Source organism: Anguilla rostrata, chromosome 19, assembly GCF_018555375.3.
Source record: "Anguilla rostrata isolate EN2019 chromosome 19, ASM1855537v3, whole genome shotgun sequence".
NCBI classification, from domain to species: domain Eukaryota; kingdom Metazoa; phylum Chordata; class Actinopteri; order Anguilliformes; family Anguillidae; genus Anguilla; species Anguilla rostrata.
Window position 1 is genome coordinate 8,860,476 of NC_057951.1, and position 26,599 is coordinate 8,887,074.

The window sequence follows — 26,599 nt, forward strand, 5'->3', positions numbered from 1 at the left end:
CGAATTGTCTAATCCTGTTCTCCGAGTTATTTACACCAAACACTGTTGATTTACTGTTGTTTTTTTATTTAATTTTGAGCAATTTAAGTGTTTTAACCAACTGAAAATGTGACTTTCCCTTTAAACTTTCAATTTATTTTTACTTCAGTGAAAATAATAAGCGTGATATGTGTAATTTGCGTAAGCTTTCAGCATCATATCCCTTCGATCGCCCTAGAACTCCGAGGTTACGCATTTCAACTGTGAAGAACAAGCGCGAGCATCCACCACAACTGTCACTGCAATTTCATTCTGACATGCATATAATTTACGGTCTCTGGTACTCTGAACGCGCTGTGTCTTTACCTATAATAGTCTCTGACGTACCATAATTACACCAGGAGCATGAGGTTACATAAGCAATCCAGTAGATGCGCGTTTTTCTAATGCGAATCATTGCCACAGTTCCTCTCCTCCAAGGGACGTTTATTTGCAAAGATATGTCTGGAAACGACCGTGAAAAAAATGACATAAATGCTGTACAAATTGCTTTCCTCGCGCAGATACTTCAGAGAAGGTGCTACTGTAGGCTTGTGTTTTTTCTTACATGGTCACCTGATGATAATCAGATAGACAAGACTAAAGAAACCAGCAAGCATACGACACTCTGAGTTCCAAAGCATGTCTCTTTTAATGTGGCTTCAACAATAAAGAATTGCTGCGGACAGAATGGTGGGTCCAGCTCTAGCCTTTCTTGTCAGCCAGCAGAAGATCCATGTATGCCCCAACAATTAGGTCTTCCTTCTTCACCCCAAGCTCTTCCATCAGTTTGTGGGCAATGGCCTCCCCCTCTTCTGCACTCTGTCCTTCCTTCATAACGACCTGCGTCAAACACACAAAGTCAGCCAAACCCCACACATCACACCATCCCCACTGCTCACACTCTTACTGTAGAATGGCAATGCCTTTTTACAGACTCTCTCTGGGACAGTTAAAGAGTACCTCAACCCAAAAATCATAATCTACTATGTTCTGTCTCAACCTCAAAATAACTGGTGTGACCTGCATTTCATATGACAAAATCACATTAAATATCAAGCAAGTATAATGAAGAATACTGTAAAACCATGATATATCTGTTGTTGTCTCTGTGTTTGACATAACTGAAGAGCTATAGTCCTGCTTCGGTTTAATCTAAATTGCAGAGTCCAATAAATTTTCAGAATCCACTCTTTAAAATGAAGGAAAGGGGCGGAGCTAAACCCAGGGGCATCGTTCTTTTTCATTTCTGGATCTGCACATATTCCTGGCTGTGGCCTAAATTATTGTATTTGACACATTCGAAATGAGAGCGATACATTATTTCTAAGGTGAGGACCAACATATTAAACAATTATTTTTGGCTGAAGTTCCCCTTTGAACACAAATTGTGGAACTGATGCGTGTTTCTCCCGAAGCGCACTCACCTCCAGTTCCATGAAGTGGCCGAGCCCCTCGACGGTGTCCACGTGGACCCGGGTCTGTCCCACCATGTAAAGCTGCCGCTCCTTTTTGACTGCCCCCTTGACCCCTAGTGAGTCTGCAAGGACCCGCTATACAAAAATGAACAACCCCGTTTAAACTTAAAGGTCAAGAAAAATGAAATCTGTGAATTCTCTGCTGGTGTGTTGTTTTAATACTTTTTTTTTTTGCAGTCACAAACGGCTGGGAAATATTTTTAAACGATTCTTGCAAAAGGCCTGTGCTGAAATCGGTTCATTTCCCCATAGCCAATTTATCTTTGTGGGCACGGTCAGAAATTCCGGACAGCATTTAGTAGAACAAAGAATATGAAAGACAAACGGGTGAAATGTCACTCGGTAGAGCGGATTCAAAACGGAACACGCTGAACTCACCGTTCCCCCTACATTCCATCTGTCACTCTCAAGCAACATTACAGCTATGGCAAGAGTGGACCACAACCCGTCAACAAGATGTTTGAAAACGTGGCAATCGGAGTGAATCAGTGTTTTGTTGATGGAGCACTTACTGCCAGGCCATCTGGGTCTTGTGTCAGAGAGATGGAATAGTTTGAGAGCTTTGGCCCGTCAACATCCGGTCTTTCATAGAATATCAGCTGCCCAGTCCCATTCTGCATTTGAAACGGAAGACATTTCAAAACTGCCCTGCGACCATAAACACAAGGTGCAGCATCCGCAGCTTAAACGTGTGTCCGTTTTATTTTTGAAAGAACATGCAAGCCTTTTAAATGCTAAACAATAGTTGTCACGCTTCATTAAGAATATTAGGATGCTCATTAATATCAAGATTATCCTAATACTATTTATAAATACTGGTATGCTGTTTTAAGTAAAAATGCTAATCTTCTTACCATTAAATTCCTCAGTTTAAGGCGGCCTTTTTGCGCATTAAAAAAGGTGTCCTGTTGGCGAATGAGAGTCCCGGCTGATCTGCTCAACTCCTCGGCTCTCTTTTTTAAGAGCGCCAGGTTACGGACGGCAGCTTTGATCTCTACGTTAGACGGCATTTCTATAAACCTTTCAGAAAGAGAAAAACGGACGGTTGTTGTCCGGCAGAAATAATGGTTTTATTTAGCTGGCAATTTATCATTGTAATTGCACAGATCTAAAGCAGGGCTACAGCAATGCAGGGGGTCCATAGGTCCTCGTGGACCAGCGTCTGCAACCGACTAGCAACTTGCTGCAGAGGACATGAAAAGCCGAAATTTGTCAAAATCGCCATGCTTTCGATCCAATATAGCTGTAGTTGATCAGCAATTTTATTACTGTCGTCATGGGAACAGCTAATGAGAATCACAAGAACACACTAAATATTTCTATCCAACACTAGTGCACTGTTTCCAGCTGAGCTAGCTAGCTAGTGCTACCCATGCTAGACAAGAGCACCAAAATGTCGTGTGTGTGACATTGCATAAACATTACGTGGGCAAATTTTTTTTTTAAAATGACACACGTCGCTTTTAAAAATGTTTAGGTTATAAAAAAAGTAGCCGAAACACATTTTTAGGACACGGGCTTTAAGTATCCCTCCTTACCTTCCACCTTCCGTGCGAATGTCACAACCCACTTGGGTTGCCAGATCCCAATTAAATCCTACTTTGAAACAACGCGATTTCGTGACATATCTCTGCAGTGTTGATGCCCAAAAATACCGACTGATTTTACAAAGCGATTTTGGACTGGATTAATTAAAAGCCACGCATCTACTATTCACTAAACATACCGAGGCTTTCAATTCCAGAGTATGCTTTACTTTCTTTGCGTTTATCTTTGTCAACGACAACTTAGTAATTATTACTGTTGCTTCATTTTCAATTGTTTGATATTGTCAAAAAAATTCCCAAGAAAATGATGATTTGGAACTTGTTACATACATCTTACACACATACATACACACACATACATCAAATTTTTCTGTATGGCCGGTAATCAATTTGCAAGTAGTTAAATGTATATTATATAGGGAAATTCCATGAAAACACTTGCTAAAGATAATAACGTTAATCTGTCGTTTATTAAATGGCATTGTGGCAAACGTGTTGCATAAATCCGACTATGGTGGAGTGCAACTGGTCTGAAACCCAGATTCCAGTTTCTATGGTTATACCCTTGTGGAGACTTTGATGTAAACCTGGCAACATGTTACAGAACGCGCTGTGAAAACGAGTGCTTATTGGCTAATACATCCACAATGGCTACGTAATAAAACTCCCGCGTTAAAGTGGGAGACAAAGATTTCCATTGTCCCTTGCAAAACGTGGAAATGCACGTACCGTTGTGCAGACAGAGTCAGAAATGGAGTACTGTATATTAAAAACAGAAATAGGCCGAGCTTCAATTGGACATCAACCAGGCGTGTTCTGGATGAAACCCATTTTTTTGTTTTGCGTCCCCCGTGCAACGGTTTCCGGGGTTGGTTACCCAGGGGCAGCTAGTGACGTAGTATTTATTCATGCCGTACACAATAGCCAAATTGTATGTAGTATCGAACAAGTGAACATTACTATTAGGACCACAGGACAAGTGAACAATACCAATACTCGGTATGACGTACAGTTTACTTGAGTCTCATTTATTGCAATATGCTACTAGTTCTGCTATGTAGTTTATACCCCTTTGATTGACGGATGCTTCTCACATTGTGTAGGACGAAATAGGGCTGTTTCCATACTTAGCCTATGATAACACGCTTGAAGCAATTCATTTAGCGATGTACACAGCTAAACGAGCCAATTATCGCCCTCGGGGTTTTCAGACCAATGAATGCAATCTCCAGTCGAGAACGCGGTGTTATCAGACGTATCTAGCTGCACAATCATTGGCTACAGCAGTCTCACTTTTTTTTTTTGGTCTGCTGTCGGGGATGGCATGACATGGGCATGCTGCCTTACGTTGAACTGACTAACTTGGTACCTTACGCTTACGTGCAATACAGGGCTGTGGGAATTAGTGTGTCATTGATGAACTGCCGAACTGATTAAATTGCTCAAGGAGTCCTACCATCCCCATGTTGAAAATAGCGGCTACAGGTGCGGATGCGGCAAAGGGAACAAGCGTTAACGCCGCTGTCAACCTGAGAGTGCCTGGTTCGAGGGGTGGCAATGGCGATGCCGACTCGGAAGCTGAGTTTTATCCTAAGGGGCGAACGGAAGAGGTTGACGGTGACACTAAAGGCAAGGCGTATGCCTTCTGCAGAGAATTCCTCTCCGGAATGTGGAAGAGCATCGCCGAAGAGGATTTTCAAATAAGCATTATCAGGTGCAATGATAAACCATTCTGTTGCTAACATGTTATGGAGCAAATGTGGTGATGCCACACGGGCTCGTTAACTTACTTCCTATTTTATGCCAACACCGCGTTTATCAGTGAGACAGGCGCATTGTACGACGTAGCTGTGCTTGGTCGCAAATGCAACGCAGTAACTTACTAACTTACTACCCCAGGCTACTGGTGCTGGTATCTCTGACTACAAGTTGGTATGCTAACATGACGTATTTCTTGAAGACGTGTCCTTTTAGCGACTGGTTGCTATAGGTACAAACCTGACCACAGACAATCTATATCCGACAATCTGTCCGTTCCTTATACATGTGTACTCACACACTAGTGGTAAATTAAGATTTAAGCCTATAACTTGCTTAGACTCAGCTTTAAAAAAATATTTTTTACATTCAGAAAGGGTGTCAGCTTCTACTTACATTTCTTTCCTGTCAGCAACATAGAGAACACGGTAAAATGTACAGTGTTAACTCCTACAGTGTACAAATGCTTTCTAAACTTTGTTATGTATTACAACGGTAAACTACTGATCAAAAAATGAAATACTGAATGATAATAGTATTCTTCTGTATGCCAGTTACCATTGCTAAGGTTTTAAAAATGTGCAACCTTTGCACCTGCTCAGTGTTCTTACAATGATGTGTCCCATTGGCCTTACCTTTAACCCCTTTAAAAATTATGTAACATTTTCTGTTGACAGTATTTACATCTATCTATGTAAACTGCCACTGAGTCGTGTTAGTCACTCTGGAAAGACATAATGTGAGAAGTCCAAGAGCAGACTGGTTAAACACTACATCTCACACTACATAGAACAGACCAGCCACTGTTCAGATTCAGTGCAGCCCTTTCATCTTGTTTCTATTGCAACCAAAAAACAAATTATGGGGCTTGTATTTCCCTCTCTTCTAATATGGGAGTGGTCCCTTTTGTGTGTGTGTGTGTGTTTGCGTCTCCAGTGGTGGACTGAGTAACCTGCTTTACCTGTGCAAACTGCCCGACCATGTGGAGTGTTTGGCAGACGAACCTCACCAGGTGTTGCTCCGAATCTACGGGGCCATCTTACAGGTGCGTTCCTCCACCTCCCCCTCACACCTGGGCAGGAGGGACGGGTTACAGTCACGGGAAACGCATTCACATACCTCAGGCACACTGAACAATGTGTAACGCATGGCTGATTCATAAGGAAAGATCAATGGTATTAGCTTGGTTTCCTCTTTCTTAAAACTTAAACAATCAGAGAACTGCATTCTGCTTTCTCTTTTCAGAAACGAACAGTTGGTTTTAAGAAACAGAAACTTGCACATTAATGTAATACTCTGATAAAGGCCACACCAGGTGTGTGTTGTAGGGCACAGGTCTGAAGTCATGTGGACAATGATTGTTTTTAATGACAATGATGGCTGAGTTTGATGGCGTGTGTGTGTGTGTGTGGCAGGGCGTGGAGTCACTGGTCCTGGAGAGTGTGATGTTTGCAATTCTGGCAGAGAGGGCTCTAGGCCCTCAGCTCTACGGGATCTTTCCGGCAGGTCGTCTGGAGCAGTACCTGCCTGTGAGTGAGGCCTAGGATTGGGCACTGTTCTACATAACTGCATTTTAAATATGTGTTTGCATACATGTGATTCTTATGCTGCAGATTGCTTGCTTCTGTTTAGTGTGGTTTGTTCCTGTCACCTGAAAAGCAACCTACAGCTCCACCATTTTGACTGCATTTCATCTGCGTATATGCATTGCAAATGTAAACACATTTTGACTGTATCAAATGTAATGTATCTTGGCTACAAAATGCAAAATAGCACGGCAGGTACTCGGGAGCCATTTTGCATTCTGTAACCACGATGCATTTTGGCGTGTCACTGCCCATCCCTGGCGACACGCCCATCCCTCACACGTCAAAGCTTCAGAGGCCCGTCTGAGCCCCGCCAGGTGTGCTAAGGGCACGTCGCCTTTTGGCCTTGTTTTGCAGAGCTGCTGTCTGAGGACAGAGCAGCTCCGCGACCCGGAGCTCTCTGCGGAGATCGCCAAGAAGGTGGCCTGCTTCCATGGGATGGTCATGCCATTCAACAAAGAGCCAAAATGGCTGGTTAGGACCATTGACAGGTAAGGCGCGGTCACGCGGCAGGTGCAGTCGCTGCTGGTTTCCGGTTCATTAACAGCCGCTTCTCAAAGGGGAACTCCATAATAACCAGGCGGTTGCTTCAACTACATGTTGCGATTTGTATGGCTTGAGGTGCAGGTGCAGTTTTAGAAACCTTGTGACATAAGCACTTTGTATTTGCAGTGTCATGTTCTAAATTTGCCTGATGGTTCTCAGATTACATTTTATTTAATCCTAATCTTATGATGTGATCACACTGTCAGCAGAAGATCTTGGGCATACTGATAAGTTTTCCTGAAAAATAAAACTGAGAGAAGGTAACTGGTTTTTTTGTAATACACCTTCATGCCCTTCTGTGGATCAGATACATGGATCAGGTACTGGGGTTGAGGTTTGTCCGAGATGCTCAGGTGAAGAAGTTCAACAAGCTGATGAAGCACAACCTGGAGGCAGAGCTCAAGGATCTCTGGTGAGGGGGCGGGGCTAGAATGTTGAGGTTTACATTTGCTTGATTGACATGTCTCCCTCAGGCAAGGCTTAGTTAGAACACTCAGCATTACTTTTCCATGAATTGGTTTGCCAGCTACTCCAATATACTTTTTGACAACACAAACAAAGAACTGAGAATAATTTAGAAATGTTCTGTATCCCAAGACTGCCGAATTCTCAAAGTGTATCGTGTCCACACATAGCCTACAGAGGGACTGGTATTGATTTTGGACGCAAAACATCTAAAACCCTGTGTTGGTCATTTTGTTGTTCATTTTACAGTACAATCTCAGCTGACATCATAAAAGAAACATCTCTCTTACCCCCTCTACAGGACACTGCTCGCTGCTACGCCCTCTCCAGTGGTGTTCTGCCATAATGACGTTCAGCCGGGTAAGGGTGATGAAGGCTCACACCTCACTCTAATTTTAGCCCTCTGACGATCTCCAGATGGGGTGTCAGTCTCTCCCTAGAAGACCAAGGGGAAACGCATTATTCAACCGATAACTTCGCTGTTGTCAAGATCTGCATATTTTTTGTCCAGTAAAACAAATCAGACATAAATGTATTTTAACTTATTAATAAAACTATTTAAAATAGGTTTTTTAAACATTTAATTTTAAAACATTTTCAAATGTTTTTGTATGACATTTTATTCCATAGGAAACATCCTCATGTTAGATGACTCAGACCCCTCTTCAAAAGGCAAGCTCATGCTGATTGACTTTGAGTACAGCAGTTATAATCACAGGTAAAACAAGGACTTCAGTAACATTTACACTAAGTCCAAGCTGCAGTTATATTGAAAATACAACTGAGAAAATATACTGTCAGAAACAAGCATTTGTTGGATATACGTATGAGTACTAATAGAACATCTTAGTTCTTTCACAACTTCTTTTTCTTATTATTTGCTTTGTGTGAATCCTGCTTTAACGCAATTCATAATCACGTGTACATGTATACAAAAGACAAACAAATGCTGTGTTTAAGGGGCTTCGACTTTGGCAATCACTTTTGCGAGTGGATATATGACTACACCCATGACCAGTGGCCCTTCTTCAGAGAAAATATGGACAATTATCCAAACAGAGCGCAACAAGTAAGTTAACCTGCTCAGTGCGACTGCTTGTGGTACAAATCTTTATTTGTTCCAACCTGAAACAAGACTGTGAATTATGTTCTTTTTCAAATGCTCCCACCTAGTGGACAAGACTGGTGTGGCTATTAAAATGCACATCAGACCGATGCCTGAAAAAGAGGTCCATTTAAAATTCCAAACATGAATAAATGACTGAGATTCGATCCATCCTTGCATGATGTTAACCACAATTTGGGAAAGCTAAGGCTGCTTAAACATACGCACGCGAAACTTTGTACGTTTGCTCTTTCCGTCGTAGCTGCATTTCATCCGAAACTACCTGTCAGAAAGCAACGGCTACCCCGAGGACGCAGGGCCCGAAGACCGAGCGAGGCAGGAAGAGGAGATGCTCCTTGAAGTAAACCGGTGGGGAAGAGCGCTCACACACAATGCTGTTCTGTGAAAAGCTCTGTAGATGTGAACTTATGCAAAGCGCAAAATCCGTTCATGCACTTCACACAAAACCGTGCTCCAGGTTAACTAAGCCCCACTGTTTATTTGACGGGACATTTTCGATTAGAAGTTTGGACTTACGGCTGCAGACCGCACGTGCATTAATGGAGAAAATGGTTTATTATGGTCCAGTACAGGACTGAACAGTGAACAGGTGTGTACAGCTGACTAGGTAATTGAGGAACAGTAATTGATCTAAGCAGCGTTCCTCTTCACACAGGTATGCTTTGGCTTCACACTTTTTTTGGGGCTTGTGGTCCATCATTCAAGCAAAAATATCCAAAATTGAGTTTGGTTATTTGGTAAGTATGTTTTTACATCTCTCTGGCAACAACTTTAATGCACTTGAAATTTGAGCAGCACTGCAGAGTTCCTTAAATCTATTGTCGAATTTTACCTCACAATCTGTTTATCCTTCAAATGTTTTCTTTCTGATTTTCAGGATTATGCGCAGAGTCGATTTGAAGCATACTTCAAGCAAAAAAAGCTTTTTACATAAGGAATCTCTCTGACTTTCTAAGGACAAATCGACTGGGCTGTCATTTCTTCAGAAAGTGCACCCGCTTTGTTCGTGCTTTCCTAAGTTTTGTCTCTCTCTTCTCCTTTGAATCTCGTGGTGCGAAGATAGTCCAGTGCAATTGTTGGGAATACCAAGAAACAAGACCTGTCAACAAGAGAATGCTAAAGGAAAAACCACATCGGGCATTTAACACACCTGAGCACACCTGACAACCGCCAGCACTCCCCGCTACACCTGAACATATCAACACGCAGATATAATCAGCATTCCCTCTGTGCTCGTGGGGGAAAGACTACACGCAGTTGTGAAAACAAAGATGAGAACTTGTGATGAGAACTTGCCGTGTATTTACTGTACACTCTGAACTGCAGGTCTGAACTTTCCTCTGCTTGTCTCTGGTTAGCTCACGCCATTGTTTTGAATTGTGCACACTGAGCTGCTGGGCAGTGTAAGTCAGGTGTATACACTCAAGACCGAGGTAACTGTTGTTTTAAAATGATGTAAGTGCAGTGATGATGAAGGGCATCCTCTAAAATCCTCATGTTAGGACGCACTGTATATTAATTTTAAGTGTATTTAATTTAGCATTGTTTTTTCATTACCTTTTTATTGTGTTGTCTCATGTTTCTCTACCTGATGATACAATAAAGATGATATCCTGCAAAAAATATCTCCTTCATTCATTCAGAACTCCTTTCATCAATTTTCACCACACTATGATGTACGGACACTGAGTATTGTGAGAAACGTATATGTATTTATTTTTCTCACATTTTTTGTTAGACTTTAGCCATGTTCATAAAAATGACTAAAGAAAAATGTACTAATTAATCCTTAAAAAAAAAAGAAAAAAAAGGCAGCCATCTGGCATTTTAAGTTAAACTTTCTGAGAGCAACAATATAATCTAAGGTGGTGACAAAGACACATGAAAAGAATCGAGTGTGGCAAGCTGTTGAAACTCTTCCAGCTCATGGGTAATTTACCGCTTACTAATGCTTCCTTTCACTGATAATACGGTTACTGCAGGAAGTGAGGCCTCCTTATTCAGGGCAGCCGGCCTGACTTGTTTACGTATTCTGTAACCCAGATATACTGGTATTATTTTACCAGAGCGTTTGAGGTGAAGTACTTAGCCGAAGGCTACCGTAGCTGTAGTACCTTGGACCTAGTACCCTTTCTCTTAAAGCCAAGCGCACCAAAACGTAACGGAAAGCGCATTGAGGTGAAGGGAATAAAAACGTATCACCTAACAAGACAGAGTGTGACAATCACGTGCTGATGATCTAGGGGCTGCACCGTCAGGTACTGCAGGAATGAATCGGAGTTGATTTGCATGCTGGGAAACTGGAGGCGTAGTAAATTCACTCTGGCATTGTGGGCGCCTGTCAGACAGCCTAACAGACAGCCTAATCCACACTGTCAGTTAGAGAGTGTCTCTGCTTGTTAGGGGGGGACTGACAGGCAGATTGCGATGGGATTCACACGCAGCTGTTTCCCCATTGACAACGAAAACAACCGGGCTTTAAATGCGCCCCTCTGGTTATGCTGAGATTGGCGACGGGTAAAAATCCGGCACGGGGACCCGGGTGTCGCATTTCACCACAGAGAAGGCCAGCGGAGCGACCAGCTCAGGCTGCTTAAAATAGACAGCGCGCTCTAAACATACAGCTGAAAAAAAGGCTCTCCGCGTCAAGAAGCGAATTTTCTAGAAGCGGCACGGAGGCTGATTATGCGGCAGAGTGGGCTGTCAGAGAAATTCTGGACGCTGGATTTATCCGCGTTTCGACCGGAGTGCTCCTCTGAAGACTGGCGCCGTGACACGTGGCCATCGCGCCGCGTGCCTGTGCAGTAGGACTGTTTGGGAGTGTCGCGTCTGGTCTGTGTTTGCCTAGGAAGCGTATTCCCTTAAAAGTGTTTGCTGCCTGCTTAACGCGTTAGCAAAACAAGATTTCTGTTCCATTACATTTCTGCGACGGAGAACCTCCATGCGCAATGTAAACTGTGTGTCAAATGCAACAAAAATGAAAGGGCGACGATACCAAATATGTTTTTCTGAAAATTACAAGTGCTAAAAATAGTCATAACACGTCCACAGTGACAGCTTCTAATCCCGCAACTCCACCATGGCAACTGCAACAGCTCAAACATAAGGTACAGTTAGCAAATATTATGACATAATCCTTCATCCACCAATTAAATTCTGCTGCAATAATCTTTATCACTAGGAACTGTAAAGACTGGTGAAGGCTAAAGAGGCTCAGGCGTGGCTGAAGATGAGGACCCTGAGGCAGTGCTTATGGCTGCTGCTGCTCTGGTTCGCCGCGTGGCTTCAATACGGGGCGGAGTGGGCGCGGCGGGTTTTCGGGAGCAGGACCCTGAGACTGGACCCCGCTGGTCAGAGGGCTGATCACAGCGAGAGCAGGAAGCCTGAGCCCTGGCGGACTGACCCGGCGTGGAGGACCTACTGCGGCAGAGAGGGACCCACGGTCACAGTGCAGACCAGCACACACGCTTTCCAGGTAAGCACCGGAGGTGGGAATGTCTGCCGAAGCAGCCGTCCTAGAGCTAACGTGTAGCATGGAGTTGCACGAAAACCTGCTACTGCAGTAAGAACTGTCGTACCTATTGAATTACCGCACAACTGTGTGCCTATTGAATACGTGAGGTTTGGCTGTGACTCATCTGTTTCGGGTGCACCCCAGGTTGACTTGGGTAGGCTGTCGGAGGCGAGCGAGTACTTCAGGGCCCTGTCCCGCTCCAGAATGAGGGAGACGGCAGAGAGCCTCGTTCACCTGGAGCACGTGCCCTCGCACGTCTTCCACAACCTGCTGGAGTTCACCTTCCTCGGACGCTTCAGTGTCCCCGAGGAGGAGCTGGGCCTGCACATCCAGGTGGGTGAGCCCAATCGCATGCTTGGATTGGATAATAAGGAGAGGGATAAGACAGAAAAACAGAGGAGCTCCACCAATCACGGAGCATGTTGGTTAGGCAACATCAATAGTGATTGGCGGATACTTTCTGGCTACTTTTTGGCTGCCATCCCTGTTCTTGGAGATCTACCATCCTGTAGGTTTCCATTCCAACCCTAACAAAGCTCATCTAACAGCTAGAGACCCCACTGAGCTGCTAATTAGTAGCATCGGGTATGCAAAAATAGAGATGAAAAGAAATCTACAGGATGGTAGATTTCCAGGAACAGGGTTAGGCAGTCCTGGTTAATACACACAGGGAGTTAGGGAGTACAGCCAAACAGGATCTACTAATCATTGTTGTTTTTTTTTTGTTGCTATCAATGCACTGCGTGACTAGTGAAGCTCCAGTGCTTTCTAAAGGTAAAGGTGTCTTATTCCTGTTTTATTATCTTTGGGTATGGATGTGAATAATCCCCTTAGGGGTAGGGACAGTGACCTGCTACTACAATGAGAGGCTCAGTATCACGTGCCTGCTGTTCATTTTCGCAAGGTAAGTTCAGTAAGAGCACCGTATGACTAATAAGTGCTCTATGGTTAATGACGAGTGCTGGCTTTTCACAAACAGATGGGCAGCTACCTGCTGGTGCAGCCCTTCGTCTCAGAGTGCCTGAGCTCCCTGGCCAGCGTCTTAACCCCGGAGAACTGCGAGGCCTACCTGGCCTTTGCGCGGGAGATCTGCTGCCTGGAGATGCTGGAGGCGGTGCGGAGGTACCTGAGCACAAACCTGCTCGAGCTGGCACACCTGACCGGGAGGCTGGACCCCGAGGAGCGGGAGGAGCTCATCCGCCTCAGGCTGGGCGGGGCCCGTCGGCTCTGCGCCCTGAGGAAGGAGAACCTGACCTCCGGCAGCCAATCGGACACAGCCGCCGCCCGCCACCTCTACAGCCTGGCGGGGGAGGAGGAGGAGGAGGGCGGGGCCTGGCGCGCGGAGGCCGAGCTCCCGTTCGCGGCTGACAAGTGGTGCTTCACCACCGCCGTTCTGCACAACTACCTCTACCTCATCGGGGGCTACAGACACAGGGTCAGGCGGGGGTACGAGTTCAAGATGGCCTCCTTCAGATACAACCCCTTCACCCACAGCTGGGTTTCCACTGCGCCTCTTATCAAGGTAAGGAGGGACACGTCTAACCACGCCTCAGGCTTTGGGGCCCAAGTTCTATCCAGTCAATTCAGGAGACAAAGAGCCACTGAAAGCTTATTAATGAATTAGAACCGGAGTGGCCAGCCCAGGTACTGGAAAGCCGCAGAGTCTGCTGGTTTTTGTAGTTACTCGATACTTAATTGATCAGATAAAGCAGTCGATTATGCTGATAACGCCCCTCTTCTTGGGTCTGAAGTGGTTGTTGTATATATAAAAAAAAAAAAAAACAGCAGTCCCTGTGGACCAGTGTATGCTACCTCTGAAAAACACCCATAATGCTCTTCATGGATTACTCACTATAAGCTCATTTGATTGACATGGCTCCCACCCCGGTGAGCGCGTCGCTGTGACAGAGCCGCACGCTGAAAGCGCTCCGCCCCACAGCACCGGCGCCACTTCAGCGCGGCGGCCTGCGAGGGCTCCGTGTTCGCGCTCGGCGGCTGGTACCTGGACTCCCTGGTGGCGCCCGACTCCGGCACGGCGCTCTACACCGCCGTGGAGCGCTACGACCCCTGGGCCGACTCCTGGGCCTTCGTCTCCTCGCTGCCGCTCACCGACTTCCGCTTCGCCGTGTCCCTCTCCCACGACGTCCCGCTGGCCACCGCCCTGCGCCGCCGCGTCTACGTCCTGGGCACCGTCCAGAGGACCGGCGAGAAGCTGGTGCTGCAGTACGACGTCACGCAAGGTAAAAATGTAATATAGGTATTATATTAATGCACAAGTGCAGGTTAAGTATATATAATGTGGCTGAAAAAAAGAGTACAACCACACACCGTTTCATTGCTCCCAGTGATTCATTAACACGTGCTGTGTTTGTTAATATATTACTGGGAGCAGCGGCACGTGCTAAGTGCAGTCTTTCCCCTCCAAACTGGGTCTTTGCAACTCAGCTGCGTCTATCCCAGCATGCATTGGGTGAGAGGCAGGAATACACCCTGGACAGGTCACCAGTCTGTCGCAGGATAAGGTCATGTTCTGAGTCAAAATTCTGCATAAGGTGATGGCATGTCGGGCATGTCGGTTATGCTTTGCTCTTATACTTTCAATTCCCAATTTGGGACACAGGGTTGTGACGGCATATGATATATGGCAAGGTGTATGCCTACCAGCAACTCTGTTTTCACAGCAGGATCTGTAAATGTGACTTCTTACAAAGTGAAATGCTGTGTAATTCCTACTCCCACTGAGGCCAGCGCGTTATTTCCCTCAGATTCCTGGTCAGAGCTGCTCCCTACCCTGACCAGATCCGACGCTGACATCCCCAGCCTGTACTTCCTGGGGGCGACAGACAGGCTGTTCGTGATTGGTGGGACCAACTCTGCGAACGTGGTGACATCGCTGTGCGTGGAAAGCGGGCGGTGGGGGCGGGTGCGCGCCACCGAGAAGATGTGGCTCGCGGGCCAGGGGACCGTCCTCAACGACCAGGTCTACATGTCAGACGTAGAGCACAACTCCATCGTCAGACTCGACCTCCGCTCGCTCGCTGTCCACCGCCTCCCACCCTTCCCAATCCACACCAGCTACGAGGCCCTTTTCCATCTGCACTTCTAGCACAGGCTCACAAGACTTAAAAAATAAAGACTTAAACCAAAGCAAATGTGACTATTGCCATTGAATACCTGAGACCAAAGAGTTCCTTTGTGACATCACACAGCTTCCAAAGCTCCCAAAGTGCACCTGTGACGGTCAGTAAAAGTCACATAGTGTCTCCATACCAGAATGAAACGGCTCGTGACTTTGATTTTGGTCCGTGTTTCTGTCCAGGAGTAACTAACGGATCTGCATCCTTGCGGGACGGAAGCATACTAAGGTTGTGAAATCAAAGCAGGCCAGGTGACTTTGCTATGAGCTCCAAGGTTGCCATGGTTCACTACAACGGAATGCAAACTGCTTTCTCCAGTGCAGCAGATACTGCCCTTTGGATTGGAAGGTGGTGCACGAGACAGAATGCATTAGCTTTCCACCAAACGGTCCTGACCCCTTTACCTTCAGCGGGCTGACAGGAGAGGTGAAGCTTGAATTATTGTTCAGTAAACAATCCTCCTGCTGTTTGCTCTATCAGTGACATGGCTGAACGCAACTGACCTCGTGAAAAAATACAGAGGTGGCAGAGAGGAGTATCAGAGGGTTAAGTTTTAAAAAGCTGGCTGTGTTCCAAATAAACACTTATGAGCCAGCTCAAGAGCTCTATCTTTCTCTGCTTCCTGCAGTCTTTAACATGCTCCTAGCCTAGAAAGTTATAGCATGAGAAAGCTATTTATAGGCCACTTCTCCCATTGTTGGAGCACGTTTGAGTAGTAGCAGCTATGCGCGATGCGGACTGACAGCGGACGCATGCCTGCGCCCGAGGTACAGTCCAGAGCCGGACGGTGTCCGATTACACCACACGGGGAGAGCGGAGCAGAGCAGAGCAAAATACAGAGCAGCTTCTGCTGAACTGGAGAGAGAGAGGGGGAGAGAGAGAGAGACACTCACAGGGAGGGACTCGCCCTCGGTCAGTACCTCAGGAGGGCAGTTTCAAGGACAAGGGAGTCGCAAGGGAGGTTTACGGACACAAGGGGAACCCGGCTCTGACACCAGAAAGCCTCCAGCCCAATTCTGAGTAAACCCGACCCTCAACACTTCTCCACACCGGGACACCGCGTCTGTGTCCATGTGCACTGAGGTATGGCATCTTCTGAGATGGGGAACATTACACTCCCCTCAATCTTAGGGTATTTACTCTCTGCATGTTCAAATCCGCGGTTTTCATGCCAGGTTTCAGCCTTTATCAGGATGTATTTCCATAAGAGCATATTCGGTTTGATTTGTTATTCCAGTGTTTTTGTTTTTTTTTTCATGTTGCATGTAGAGTTGAACGATAGTTTTCCCTTGTGGTCAACATTTGTTTTGGGCTGTATGCCGAACTGCAACTTAATGTGCATTTTGCCTCAATAAATTTGTCTTATTATACTCTGCTTTTGTACCATATTTACATTTAGGTTTCAGTGCTAAAGAGACTATATATATATGCATCTCACATGATAGACCATACCACTCAGATTATCAAACACAGCTTCTTGAACTGTTACTGTAATAACCTACACCTGACCCATAGGAATACATACAGGTGCCAGGATCAACAAGTATTAACCAGCTAATATGCTCTTATGGCAACTACTTCATAAATCATATTATTTGCTTATCAGAACAATTTCTAATGTACACCTGCTTCATACCATAAATGCATAAAATCACAGAGTATTTATCTAATCTGGAGGGTCAAGTCAATGCCACAAACCTATCAAGTAAAACCAATAGCATTTTGAGACATTGGACAAAATAGTAGGATATTGCATTACAGGAAAGGTCTCTTAAACCAGGTCATACAACAAATGAATTTAAATAGTGTGAAGGAGACGTTTCCGAATTAGTGCAATTCACGTGGTTCTTTGGAGATTTGTATGTGTTTATATTTATAACGTGCCTGCGTCATGTACCACGCTCTGTTCGCCACCGCTATATCTGGCATTTCAACTTTGCCCCACTTGATAGGACTCTAGTCACATGAGATGGAAAAAGTCATTCAGGCTTGACCTAATACAAATTATTTTTTTCCTGAGCAAAGGCAAGTGCACTGGTAGCATCATGTAATTGTATTAACAATGTAAACACTGTACAACTAATTAAACAAGTAACTTAATAATGAGCTTCGATGTATGCCATTATTTCAGAAGTGTGTTCAGAAACGTGTTAAGCTGCAGAAAGAGTACCGGTTGACTTTTAGCTAAGCTAACACTTCGGACCCCTGCGTAGCAATCGTTGCTTTGATTCGATTTATTTGTCGGTTAAAAATGACTTCACGCGCGAATGTTAAGCGTTTTTTGAACGGAGACGGAACGTTCACTGTGAGGCCTTTTTGCTTATCTATTCTTTAGACAACCATCACAGAGTAAGGCCTGGGCGATGGCAGAGGCTCACCAAGCGGTGGGCTTTCAGTTCACTGTCAGCACAGAAGGGATTGACCTTCACCTGAGTCGGGAAGTTTTGAAGCATATTTACCTGTCCGGAGTGACGTCATGGAAGAAGCGGGCCATTCGGTTCAAGGTAAGCTAGCTAGCTATCTAACTTGCTTGCCTGCTGGTTTTCTACCGTGGGAGGCCTCGTAGGTTCTGTGGAGACACAAAAATTAACGTTATTAAACTTCAAAATAGTATTGGCTGTTACTTATTATCTCCTCAATGTCTACTGACACAAAACAGTCAGGCTGTATGACTCACAAATTATCTTTTGTTGCAGAACGGCATCCTAACTGGAGTTTACCCTGCCAGTCCGTCGAGTTGGCTTGTGGTTGTCGTGGCGATAATGAGCACCATGTATGCTCGCATAGACCCCTCTATGGGAATGATTGACAGCATCAAAAAAACACTTCCTCAAAGGTTAGTAAGGTCAAGCTTATGACAGCAATACATACTACAGGTTGCCAGAGTTTTCAGGTTTTTTAGACCCATGATACAATGCAAGATGAGCTAACGGTGAAATAAACTGCTTTTTAAAAAATTAATTAACGTTAAGTGTTGAGTATCAGCAAAAAACAGCACCGTGTCTCTCTATAGGACTAGGGTTTGCAACCCCATAAACTTCACCAATATAGATTTTTTTGGCCACATGTTTATGTGAAACCCATTTATGCTAGATTAATGACACTTCAATGTATTTTCTTTTCCTGAAACTTAGTTATTAAATTATAAGACATAAAAAGTTCACTTTAGAAGTATTTATAAACTTCAGATGTATACGTAAATATAAGCAAAACAGGAAATATTAATATTATCGAAGCTATCCACACAGATTAAATAAAATATGCTGTTTGTGATTGCCACTGCAGTGACTATTTGACGGTACACACAAAAGCTCTCCTGAGCGCCATTCTGTTTGCCACGGGCCTCTGGGTGTCAATCATCTTTATGCTGCGTAACACCCTCAAATTACTGCTGTCTTACCACGGCTGGATCTTCGAACCTCACGGGAAAAGGAGCTGCTCCACCAGGCTGTGGATGGTAGGCGCTTCATTTCGTCCGTATGCCAGTGAACGGTTTCCCTTTTATCCCCTTGACATCTGAGTGGATTAAACAGAGCGCATTTTAAAATGGCGCCACTGTGTCTGTGCACAGAATCTTGTGAAGCTGTTCTCTGGACGAAAGCCACTGCTGTACAGCTTCCAGTCCTCTTTGCCCCGACTGCCTGTGCCCAACGTGAGCGATACTATTAAAAGGGTGAGACACCGCCGCCACAAGTGTATGGCTCATCAACGCAGCCTAAAAAGGAGTGTTCTGTGCTGTGGTCTCATACTTTTACAACTCTACTGCTCAAGTTCCTTGTTTCAATGAGGGAGTTCAGCGCAGCAGTTATACTTCACATTTTACACCCCATTTTTACACACACACATTTTTACACTATTTACCTATTTTTATTAAGCATCCAGTCCCCACAGAATGATGCCACAGAATGATGCTGTGAGAATTTCTCAGAACTGTTTAATAGCATCCTTGCTCACACCTCATCCACTGAATACCAGTTCTGTATTGATCTTGCTTGTAGTACCTGGAGTCAGTGCGCCCTCTACTGGACGATGAGCAGTATAACCAGATGGAGAATGTGGCAAACGACTTCAAAAAGCACTCGGCTTCAAAACTTCAGAGATACCTAGTTCTGAAGTCCTGGTGGGCAGCAAATTATGTAAGCATGCTCTTCATAAAGATTAATAGCACCTTCTGAAAATGATAAGCTTTTGCTCAAAAATGGCTTCTTGGAGTAATGCACAAGCAGAATTTCAATGTGAATGTAAGCAAAGAGTAATAGAGTAATATAAGCACTGTTGAAATAAAGTGGTTTCATATGCCAACAGGTGAGTGACTGGTGGGAGGAGTACATTTATCTGCGAAGCCGGAGTCCCATCATGGTTAACAGTAACTTCTATGTGATGGTAAGCACTGCACCCATAGGCCTCGGTGATCAAGGCTGCTATCGATCGTGCGGAAGGTGAAACACAATGGGGTCACACCTGTTCCCCCCCCCCCGCGCAGGACCTGCTGTACATCACCCCCACGCACCGCCAGGCCGCCAGGGCTGGGAACGCCGTCCACGCCATGCTGCAGTACCGCCGCAAGCTGGAGCGCGGAGAGCACGCTCCGGTGAGCTCACTTCCTGCGCTCCGCGCCCCCCTGACCGCTCCCTCCGTCTGTCGCTCCCTGCGCCCTCAAACGCGGTTCAAGGACCCGCAGCAGCGCGTGCACTCGCCTCCAGTTACACACTCAGGTTACAAGCTGGAGAACACAAAGGGCTGATGTTGTAAATCTCAGCGAAACATTACACATCCTTCAGAATGTAGAATTTTCCACTACACTTACATTTTACGCTGGCTTAGTTTTCTAAATGCACCAGGTTGAGTCACAACATGCTTGTGCATCTGCAGCTGTAGTTCACATATTCATCAGGAATGCCAAATCTAAAAATCGATTTGGTTAATTATTTGAGGCAAGGGCAGCGGACAGCATATTATCCCAAAACAGACTGGCGCTTGCTGTGCTTGACTGCCGTCTTACTCAATTCTGTCTGGAGCAGAGAAGTGGCAGTGCCACACAGCCGTAGACTACCCCCTGCAACCCCCCCTCCCTCCCTCCCCCGTCTGCCCTCCGCCCCCATCTCTCATCAGTATCAATTTGCTCTTATGACACACATCTCTGCTAATTGCTATCCTGCTGTGTATCGATCTGTAAACTCAATCTCGCAGCACTTCGCCCTGACAGCCCGAGTGACAAACCTGCTTATTAACCTTTCGCGCTGGCTGATGCTAACGACAAGCTGGCGGTAATATAGCGGCGCGCGCGCGGGGGGGGGAGTGCGCATCCATCAGTCATCGCAACGAGCACCACCATTTTCCAGCAAAGCAGCAGTGCGAAAATAAATTAAATAAATAATGTCAAAAATAAAGCCTCTGGAGGCCGGGAGGTATTGAAGGCGTTTTTCTCGCGCCTGGAACGAGCGAGACAGCCAAAGTCGATATTTCAGAGATGCATTCAAAACCGATGCAAACGCCGCAGACGAGCGGTGGAGAGATCCCCGTCGATATCAGAGCCGTGCGCTTACTGCTGAAGGGGCAGGTTTTCCTGAGGGACTGTGCGGAATTCCTAACATGGCGGTGCAGGTTTACTGCCCTGCTTTGATTGACAGGGAGCCCGCAGCGTCGAGGGGAAAGGCTCGCCGCGCTGCTGACGCGGCGCAAGGGAAGCAGTTTGTCTCTCGCCGCCCGTTCCCTTTCGACTATGTCTCTGTGTCCCCCCCCCTTCTTTTTTCTCCCTCTCTTCCTTACTCCCCTCTTTCTGTCCGTCAGATGAGAGCTCAAGGGACGGTCCCCATGTGCTCGTACCAGATGGAGAGAATGTTCAACACCACCAGGATCCCTGGCATTCAGACAGGTAACCACAGGGAACAACTTCCAGGCTAGGTCATACAAATTTCAGTGCTGTCTACCCTTGCACATGAGCGGCTAGCGATCCTTTTATCTGCACTAGCTCTATTTGTCTATTTGAGCTGCAAACAGGACTGCCACAAACCTGTGGTCTTTCCGGCCCCCTGTCCGGTTCTGTCCAGACTTTGTCCAGCACCTGAAGGACCGCAAGCACCTGGTGGTGTACCACAGGGGGCGCTTCTTCCGGGTGTGGCTGTACTACGGCGGGCGCCACCTGTGGCCCAGCGAGCTGGAGGCGCAGTTCCAGAAGATTCTGGACGACCCCTCCGAGCCCCAGCCCGGGGAGCTGAAGCTGGCCGCGCTGACGGCCGGGGAGAGGTGGGCCCCCCCCCTCGGATTTTACAGATGCACCCAACACTCTGCTTCTTAACCCCGGGGGGGCTCAGTTGGTTGCAGGAGTTTTCAGGGCAGGGCTGTAATAAAATACACAACAGTTTGTTGCCTCGGTACTTTCATGCAGTACCTTCATAAATTAGTCATTCACATTCATGAATTAAAACATTTCCAGAAGAGGCATGAAATTAGAAATTGTTTTGGCTTCAGTGGTGTGGAGACAAATTTTAATGTGAAGAATATGGAGCTGAGCATCAGGTGTAGAGAAACTGTGATGTCACCCAGCTTCTCAGTAACCCAGACACTCCTTTGCTTTATTAAACCCTAACCAGTGCTGGTGTTCTGTTTTCCCAGAATTCCTTGGGCTAAGGCTCGCCAGAAGTACTTCAGTCAGGGCATCAACAGGTCGTCGCTGGAGACCATTGAGACGGCGGCATTCTTCATCACCCTGGACGACGAGGCGCACGGCTACGACGCGGAGAAGCTCAGGTCCCTGGACTTGTACGCCAAGTCCCTGCTCCATGGAAAATGCTACGACAGGTAGAGAGAGCAGCCAGTTCACTTTCATCAACACGGTTACTACGGTAATTACCACATTCAGGGACGTGATGTTTGAACAGGAAATACTGAGGGATCATGCTTATTTGGCTTTACTGCTGAACATTCTCTACTGTTATCAGCTGTGAGAGACTTCAAAAGCTCTTGATTTTTGTACTTATGGCAGCAGTAGAAAGCAGTAATTCTTAATTAATCAGGAATCCATGGACATTAAACTGGCATGAAAAAAAAAAATGCCGGACGGCTGTGTACAGCTTCTGACGTGTGCCCGTGTGTGCAACTCTGTCCTCTTTCAGGTGGTTCGACAAGTCGTTTAACCTGATCGTGTACCAGAACGGGAAGCTGGGTCTGAATGCGGAGCACTCCTGGGCCGACGCCCCCATCGTGGGCCACATGTGGGAGGTACTGCCGTTAGGAAGGGGGAGTGCACGCGTGCTGCCGGGCGCTGGACTGTCCGCGCTGGCTTTAACGAAATGTTCCCTGCTGGTTCTGTCTCAGTACGTCGTGGCCACGGACTGTTTCCAGCTGGGCTACACCGAAGACGGACACAGCAACGGGGACATAAGCAAGGACCTGCCCCTGCCCATCAAACTGCAGTGGGACATCTCTGCAGAGGTACAGTTTGCATTTATTTAGGAGGTATTTGTAACAGATGCATTTTAGTGTGTTTTTGGTATCTGAGCCCAGTGTCCAGCCGTGAACCAGAACCCAGCTTCAACTGGCAGTAAACTGGAATATTTTATAAGATGGTTGTGGGTTAGCATTAAGGATGAGTAAGCTGAACCTGGATCAGTTCCTGGGAGAAGAATCAGCAGTAGCACAGTCCTGACGGAGTCATAAGATACTGCAATGTTTCCATGGAGACCGCTGCTGACTGCCAGAGGACACGCCCCCACACTGACAGTGTAACTGCATAAAGGTGCTGTGTCAGGAGCAGCCAGCCACGCTGAGTCAGCTGTGCTCAAAAAAGCTGCGGGAGACCCACCAATCTATTTCACTCTTTCCCAGCGCCATCCAATCACAGGCTGTAGTTCCCAAACTTTCTGAGCCCACACCACACTTAATTGGCAAATACTTGTGACCCACCCACACAGATTCAATTACAGTCTTTAACATATGCCAAAAAAAAACTACATGTAGGTAGTTCAGTACTTGGTAAGTAATGTGGTGCTTAAATGTGACTGCAGTGAATGTCTTTAGAAAGGTTAGTAACTACAGGAATTATTTTTTTACACATACATCCCATGACCCATTTCAACTCCTCTCACAAAGCACAGTTTGGGATCCACTGATCCAAGGGCCCAACATGTACAATAACAAAGTGATAGGCAGTGTTAAGATCTGCCCATTTACACTCCTGTCTGTTTTGCTGAAGCTGGAATGATGTCAGAAGGAACGCTAATTTAGTGCAACTATTGGCTAAATTTCCATGAGTCGCTAAGCTACAGGGCCCCCTGTGTGTGACCCGATTGCGTCACCGTGCCGACCCTCTCCGTATTCCGTTACCTGCCGCAGTGCCAAGGGGTCATCGAGAGCTCCTACGGCCTGGCCAAAGAGATCGCCGACGACGTGGACTTCCACGGCTGCCTGTTCGAGGACTTCGGGAAAGGCCTGATCAAGAAGTGCAGGACCAGCCCCGACGCCTTCATCCAGCTGGCCCTGCAGCTGGCTCACTTCAGGGTACGGCGGCCGCCTCCCCGGGTCCCGTCCCCCTAACAGAAACGAAAGAGCACCGCTCTGAACCAGCACTGATTTGCAATTCACTGCACTCTCAATCACCTCCTCAAAGATATGAAGGAAATATGTCGTTGGATGTGTGCTTGTTTGTGCTGATTCAGAGATACTGGTTCACGGAATTAATTAATTTCTCTAATCGTTTAGCGTCTGCCCCTACAGCAAAACTAGGTAAGCTTATCTCAATGAAGGCTAATTACTGGTTTCATTCATTATTCTAAACCAGTTTATAAAACATGTAATGTGCCTGGATTATGTGATAAAGTATGTTACAGGATAGAAATGAAGAGGTTGAATAGCTCACCCCTGCGGGTCCATTATATATCAGTTGAACCACATTCTGCAGTATCTGCATCAATTTAAAAACGCTTCTACAACGGCCATTGTGTCTTTGTTTTGACGCGTTAGGACAAGGGAGAGTTCTGCTTGACGTACGAAGCATCGATGACCCGGATGTTCAAAGAGGGCCGGACGGAGACCGTGCGCTCCTGCACCAACGAATCCACCGCCTTCGTCAAGGCCATGGAGGACCCCCTCAATTCGGTACGGTCGCCCCGGCTCCCCTCCGTCTCTGATCATACCTCGGGTGGAGGTCCTGTTCTGGTGTATCCTCTTAAATACATTTTCAGTTCAGTTCTTTTTAGATTCAATCTTCTGAAGGCTGAGAACTCCGTAAAAGTGGATGCTCTATTGAATGGAGCCTGGCTCATTTGCATAATTGACTTAAAGAACATGGCAGTAAATTTGACACATTCTCGTGCCAGCCAAGAAGCCAGTTAAGCTATGTAAACAGTCCAGATAGTTCCTAACAACTCTCTACCACTTTAATTGATTCCTTTAATGTGGCTCGTGTTCCCACAAATTGGCCCATCTATCCAATTCTGCACGTAACGCGAACACAATCAGTGAAGTCATTCCCGTCAGAAGCGTTAGAGCGGTTTGAAGCTGATCCCGGGTTCCCCTGATGGGCGGGTCTCTCTCTCTCTCTCTCTCTCTCGCGCACGCAGAACGAGAAGAGGCTGGAGCTCTTCCGCAAGGCGGCGGAGAAGCACCAGCACATGTACCGCCTGGCCATGACCGGCTCCGGCATCGACCGCCACCTCTTCTGCCTCTACATCGTCTCCAAGTACCTGGGCATCGACTCGCCGTTCCTCAAGCAGGTCAGCAAGCCGCTCACAGAGCCCCAGGTGACACGTCTCACTCAGGGGTGTTGTGCTGTGCTCGTACTTTCTGTCCTTCGGTCATGTATGAGAATATTTTGTCCTTGGCTGGGGGTAGAATCAGGTGATCTTAACTGAAAACCAATGAGGACTGCGATGCTTTAACCCTAACCCAACCCCCACCCAGGTTCTTTCCGAACCCTGGAGACTCTCCACCAGCCAAACTCCCCAGCAGCAGCTCAACCTGATTGATCTCCAGAGGTTTCCAAAATACGTCAGCGCTGGTGGGGGATTTGGACCGGTAAGTTGGCCCTGCAAGCCAGGAAATGCAAGAACACGCAAAAAAATCAAGGCATATTCAAGAGACAATTAAATATCTAAATTAACAAAAATGAATGTCCAAGCAAATGGAGTTGTAACTTAGACATAAGATATAGAATAATTAAAAAGCCTTAACTATGATTGGATTCTTCATACTTTATTCTACTCATTTTTTAATACAACTGTTCATCTATTAATATTTAAGTCCTGGAGGGATGTATTTGACTGTTAACATTTCAGAATCCGCAAAATCAAATTGGTTCCTCTGTCTGAACTGTGAAATGGAAACCAAATTGAACAATTGTGAATATCAGGTGTAAGTGCGCAGTCCTTCCATTTCATTAGAGTATCAAAATTATTATTTTTGTGGAATTCTGATAAAGCATTTCTCCTTCAGGTGGCTGATGACGGATATGGCGTTTCTTACATCATCATTGGGGATGACCTCATCACGTTCCACATCTCCAGCAAATTCTCCAGCCCGGAGACGGTGAGGTTGCATTCTTGTTTGTTGGGACCCTACAATTATGTGGGATAAGGTCATTTGGCAAAGAGCCACAGGACGCACAACAGGAAACACAACAAGGTGCTGATGGGAAATGACGTCTGTAAAGCAGTTGTGGAGTGAATCTGAAGTAAATCTGGACTCCACCTCCCACCACCACCAAAAAATAAAGAAATACACAACAAATAATACGTAGTTGAATTGTTGCCACCACGTGAAAGTCATTCAAATTTAAGATGATATCACAGGCTATTGTTCACCTCTGCACTTTCCCACTTCCAACCCTTACCACATTTGTAGGTGTGCCCCCTGCTGAACGTCCTCCTGAATTACACTACCTGTGCTCTCAATTCCAGGACTCCTATCGTTTCGGACAGAACATCCGACAGGCCATGTTGGACATCCGAGCTTTATTTGCTAACAGGGAAAACAAGATGTGATTCGAGGATGCAGATACTTCTACATTGCCATCTCTCCAGGGTATTCACATGGGGGTAAATTGTAAAAAGAATGTACAGTGTATCATTTTAGAAATGCCCTGCTTTAGTATGCACATTTAATATAAGAATGACCTTTATTTCTTCTATTTCAGTATTGTGTTCAGCAGGCTGCATTGAAGAATACTGATTTAAAAAAAGTTTAAATTACATTTAATAAATTAACAGTATGTTAATTGTTGACAGTTATATTGTTTATGTTACGTTGACAGTTCGCAGTGTACAAGTTTGTTGTAAATATCGTTACAAGTTTAAGGTTATTTTCAACTTTAAAGTGTTGAATGTTCACTGTTAAAACAAAATCTAGGTGAAAATAAAGTGATTTTACTACTTCTTTCAAAACTCAGACTCTTCAAAGAGTGAAGCACGAATGCAGTGGTATTTTTTT

At 45.9% G+C, this 26,599-nt stretch overlaps 3 protein-coding genes and 1 long non-coding RNA gene across 5 annotated transcripts; 3 read left to right on the plus strand and 1 right to left on the minus strand.

Annotated features, from left to right (window-relative positions):
* The first annotated feature begins 3,782 nt into the window (after positions 1-3,782).
* Positions 3,783-10,147, plus strand: LOC135245985 (choline/ethanolamine kinase-like). 2 transcript variants are annotated; one of them, XR_010327479.1, is made up of 11 exons: positions 3,783-4,757; positions 5,738-5,846; positions 6,217-6,330; positions 6,745-6,878; positions 7,241-7,345; positions 7,700-7,758; positions 8,029-8,070; positions 8,359-8,467; positions 8,766-8,872; positions 9,180-9,261; positions 9,402-9,459. XR_010327479.1 is itself a non-coding variant. In XM_064319454.1 (11 exons), the coding sequence occupies exons 1-11, from the start codon at positions 4,507-4,509 to the stop codon at positions 9,456-9,458; spliced, it is 1,215 nt and encodes a 404-aa protein (XP_064175524.1). In that variant the 5' UTR covers positions 3,785-4,506; the 3' UTR covers positions 9,459-10,147. The 2 variants fall into 2 exon arrangements, 1 of the variants encoding a protein (XP_064175524.1); XM_064319454.1 differs by having other exon boundaries at positions 3,785-4,757; positions 8,029-8,116; positions 9,402-10,147.
* LOC135245989 (uncharacterized) lies at positions 5,773-17,969 on the minus strand. The gene is made up of 5 exons (XR_010327480.1): positions 17,853-17,969; positions 17,635-17,744; positions 14,041-14,256; positions 7,689-7,834; positions 5,773-5,873 (listed from the first exon to the last, which is right to left on the minus strand). It is a non-coding gene; the product is annotated as an uncharacterized LOC135245989 (long non-coding RNA).
* LOC135245982 (kelch repeat and BTB domain-containing protein 11) lies at positions 10,335-15,834 on the plus strand. Its single transcript, XM_064319443.1, has 6 exons — positions 10,335-11,631; positions 11,706-11,999; positions 12,183-12,371; positions 13,018-13,560; positions 13,978-14,278; positions 14,804-15,834. The coding sequence occupies exons 2-6, from the start codon at positions 11,754-11,756 to the stop codon at positions 15,142-15,144; spliced, it is 1,620 nt and encodes a 539-aa protein (XP_064175513.1). The 5' UTR covers positions 10,335-11,631; positions 11,706-11,753; the 3' UTR covers positions 15,145-15,834.
* cpt1b (carnitine palmitoyltransferase 1B (muscle)) lies at positions 16,037-26,553 on the plus strand. The gene is made up of 19 exons (XM_064319441.1): positions 16,037-16,258; positions 17,511-17,679; positions 17,872-18,011; positions 18,461-18,632; positions 18,747-18,848; positions 19,174-19,311; positions 19,481-19,558; positions 19,659-19,766; positions 20,966-21,050; positions 21,226-21,421; positions 21,791-21,976; positions 22,291-22,396; positions 22,493-22,609; positions 23,510-23,674; positions 24,137-24,271; positions 24,736-24,888; positions 25,076-25,189; positions 25,607-25,699; positions 26,071-26,553. Exons 2-19 carry the CDS (start codon positions 17,539-17,541, stop codon positions 26,152-26,154), a joined length of 2,313 nt encoding a protein of 770 aa, XP_064175511.1. The 5' UTR covers positions 16,037-16,258; positions 17,511-17,538; the 3' UTR covers positions 26,155-26,553.
* Positions 26,554-26,599: the final 46 nt, after the last annotated feature.

What these genes read in the sequence shown, in the direction of transcription:
- LOC135245985 (XM_064319454.1), top strand. Translation starts at nt 4,507, where the DNA reads ATGTTGAAAATAGCGGCTACAGGTGCGGATGCGGCAAAGGGAACAAGC. An exon ending in ATGCTCCTTGAAGTAAACCG is followed by an intron (nt 8,873 to 9,179) that starts GTGGGGAAGAGC and finishes CTCTTCACACAG; the next exon opens with GTATGCTTTGGCTTCACACT. An exon ending in AAATTGAGTTTGGTTATTTG is followed by an intron (nt 9,262 to 9,401) that starts GTAAGTATGTTT and finishes TCTGATTTTCAG; the next exon opens with GATTATGCGCAGAGTCGATT.
- LOC135245982 (XM_064319443.1), top strand. Translation starts at nt 11,754, where the DNA reads ATGAGGACCCTGAGGCAGTGCTTATGGCTGCTGCTGCTCTGGTTCGCC. An exon ending in AGCTGGGCCTGCACATCCAG is followed by an intron (nt 12,372 to 13,017) that starts GTGGGTGAGCCC and finishes TTTCACAAACAG; the next exon opens with ATGGGCAGCTACCTGCTGGT. An exon ending in GCAGTACGACGTCACGCAAG is followed by an intron (nt 14,279 to 14,803) that starts GTAAAAATGTAA and finishes TATTTCCCTCAG; the next exon opens with ATTCCTGGTCAGAGCTGCTC.
- cpt1b (XM_064319441.1), top strand. Translation starts at nt 17,539, where the DNA reads ATGGCAGAGGCTCACCAAGCGGTGGGCTTTCAGTTCACTGTCAGCACA. An exon ending in AGCGCGGAGAGCACGCTCCG is followed by an intron (nt 19,767 to 20,965) that starts GTGAGCTCACTT and finishes TCTGTCCGTCAG; the next exon opens with ATGAGAGCTCAAGGGACGGT. An exon ending in TGCAGCTGGCTCACTTCAGG is followed by an intron (nt 23,675 to 24,136) that starts GTACGGCGGCCG and finishes TTGACGCGTTAG; the next exon opens with GACAAGGGAGAGTTCTGCTT.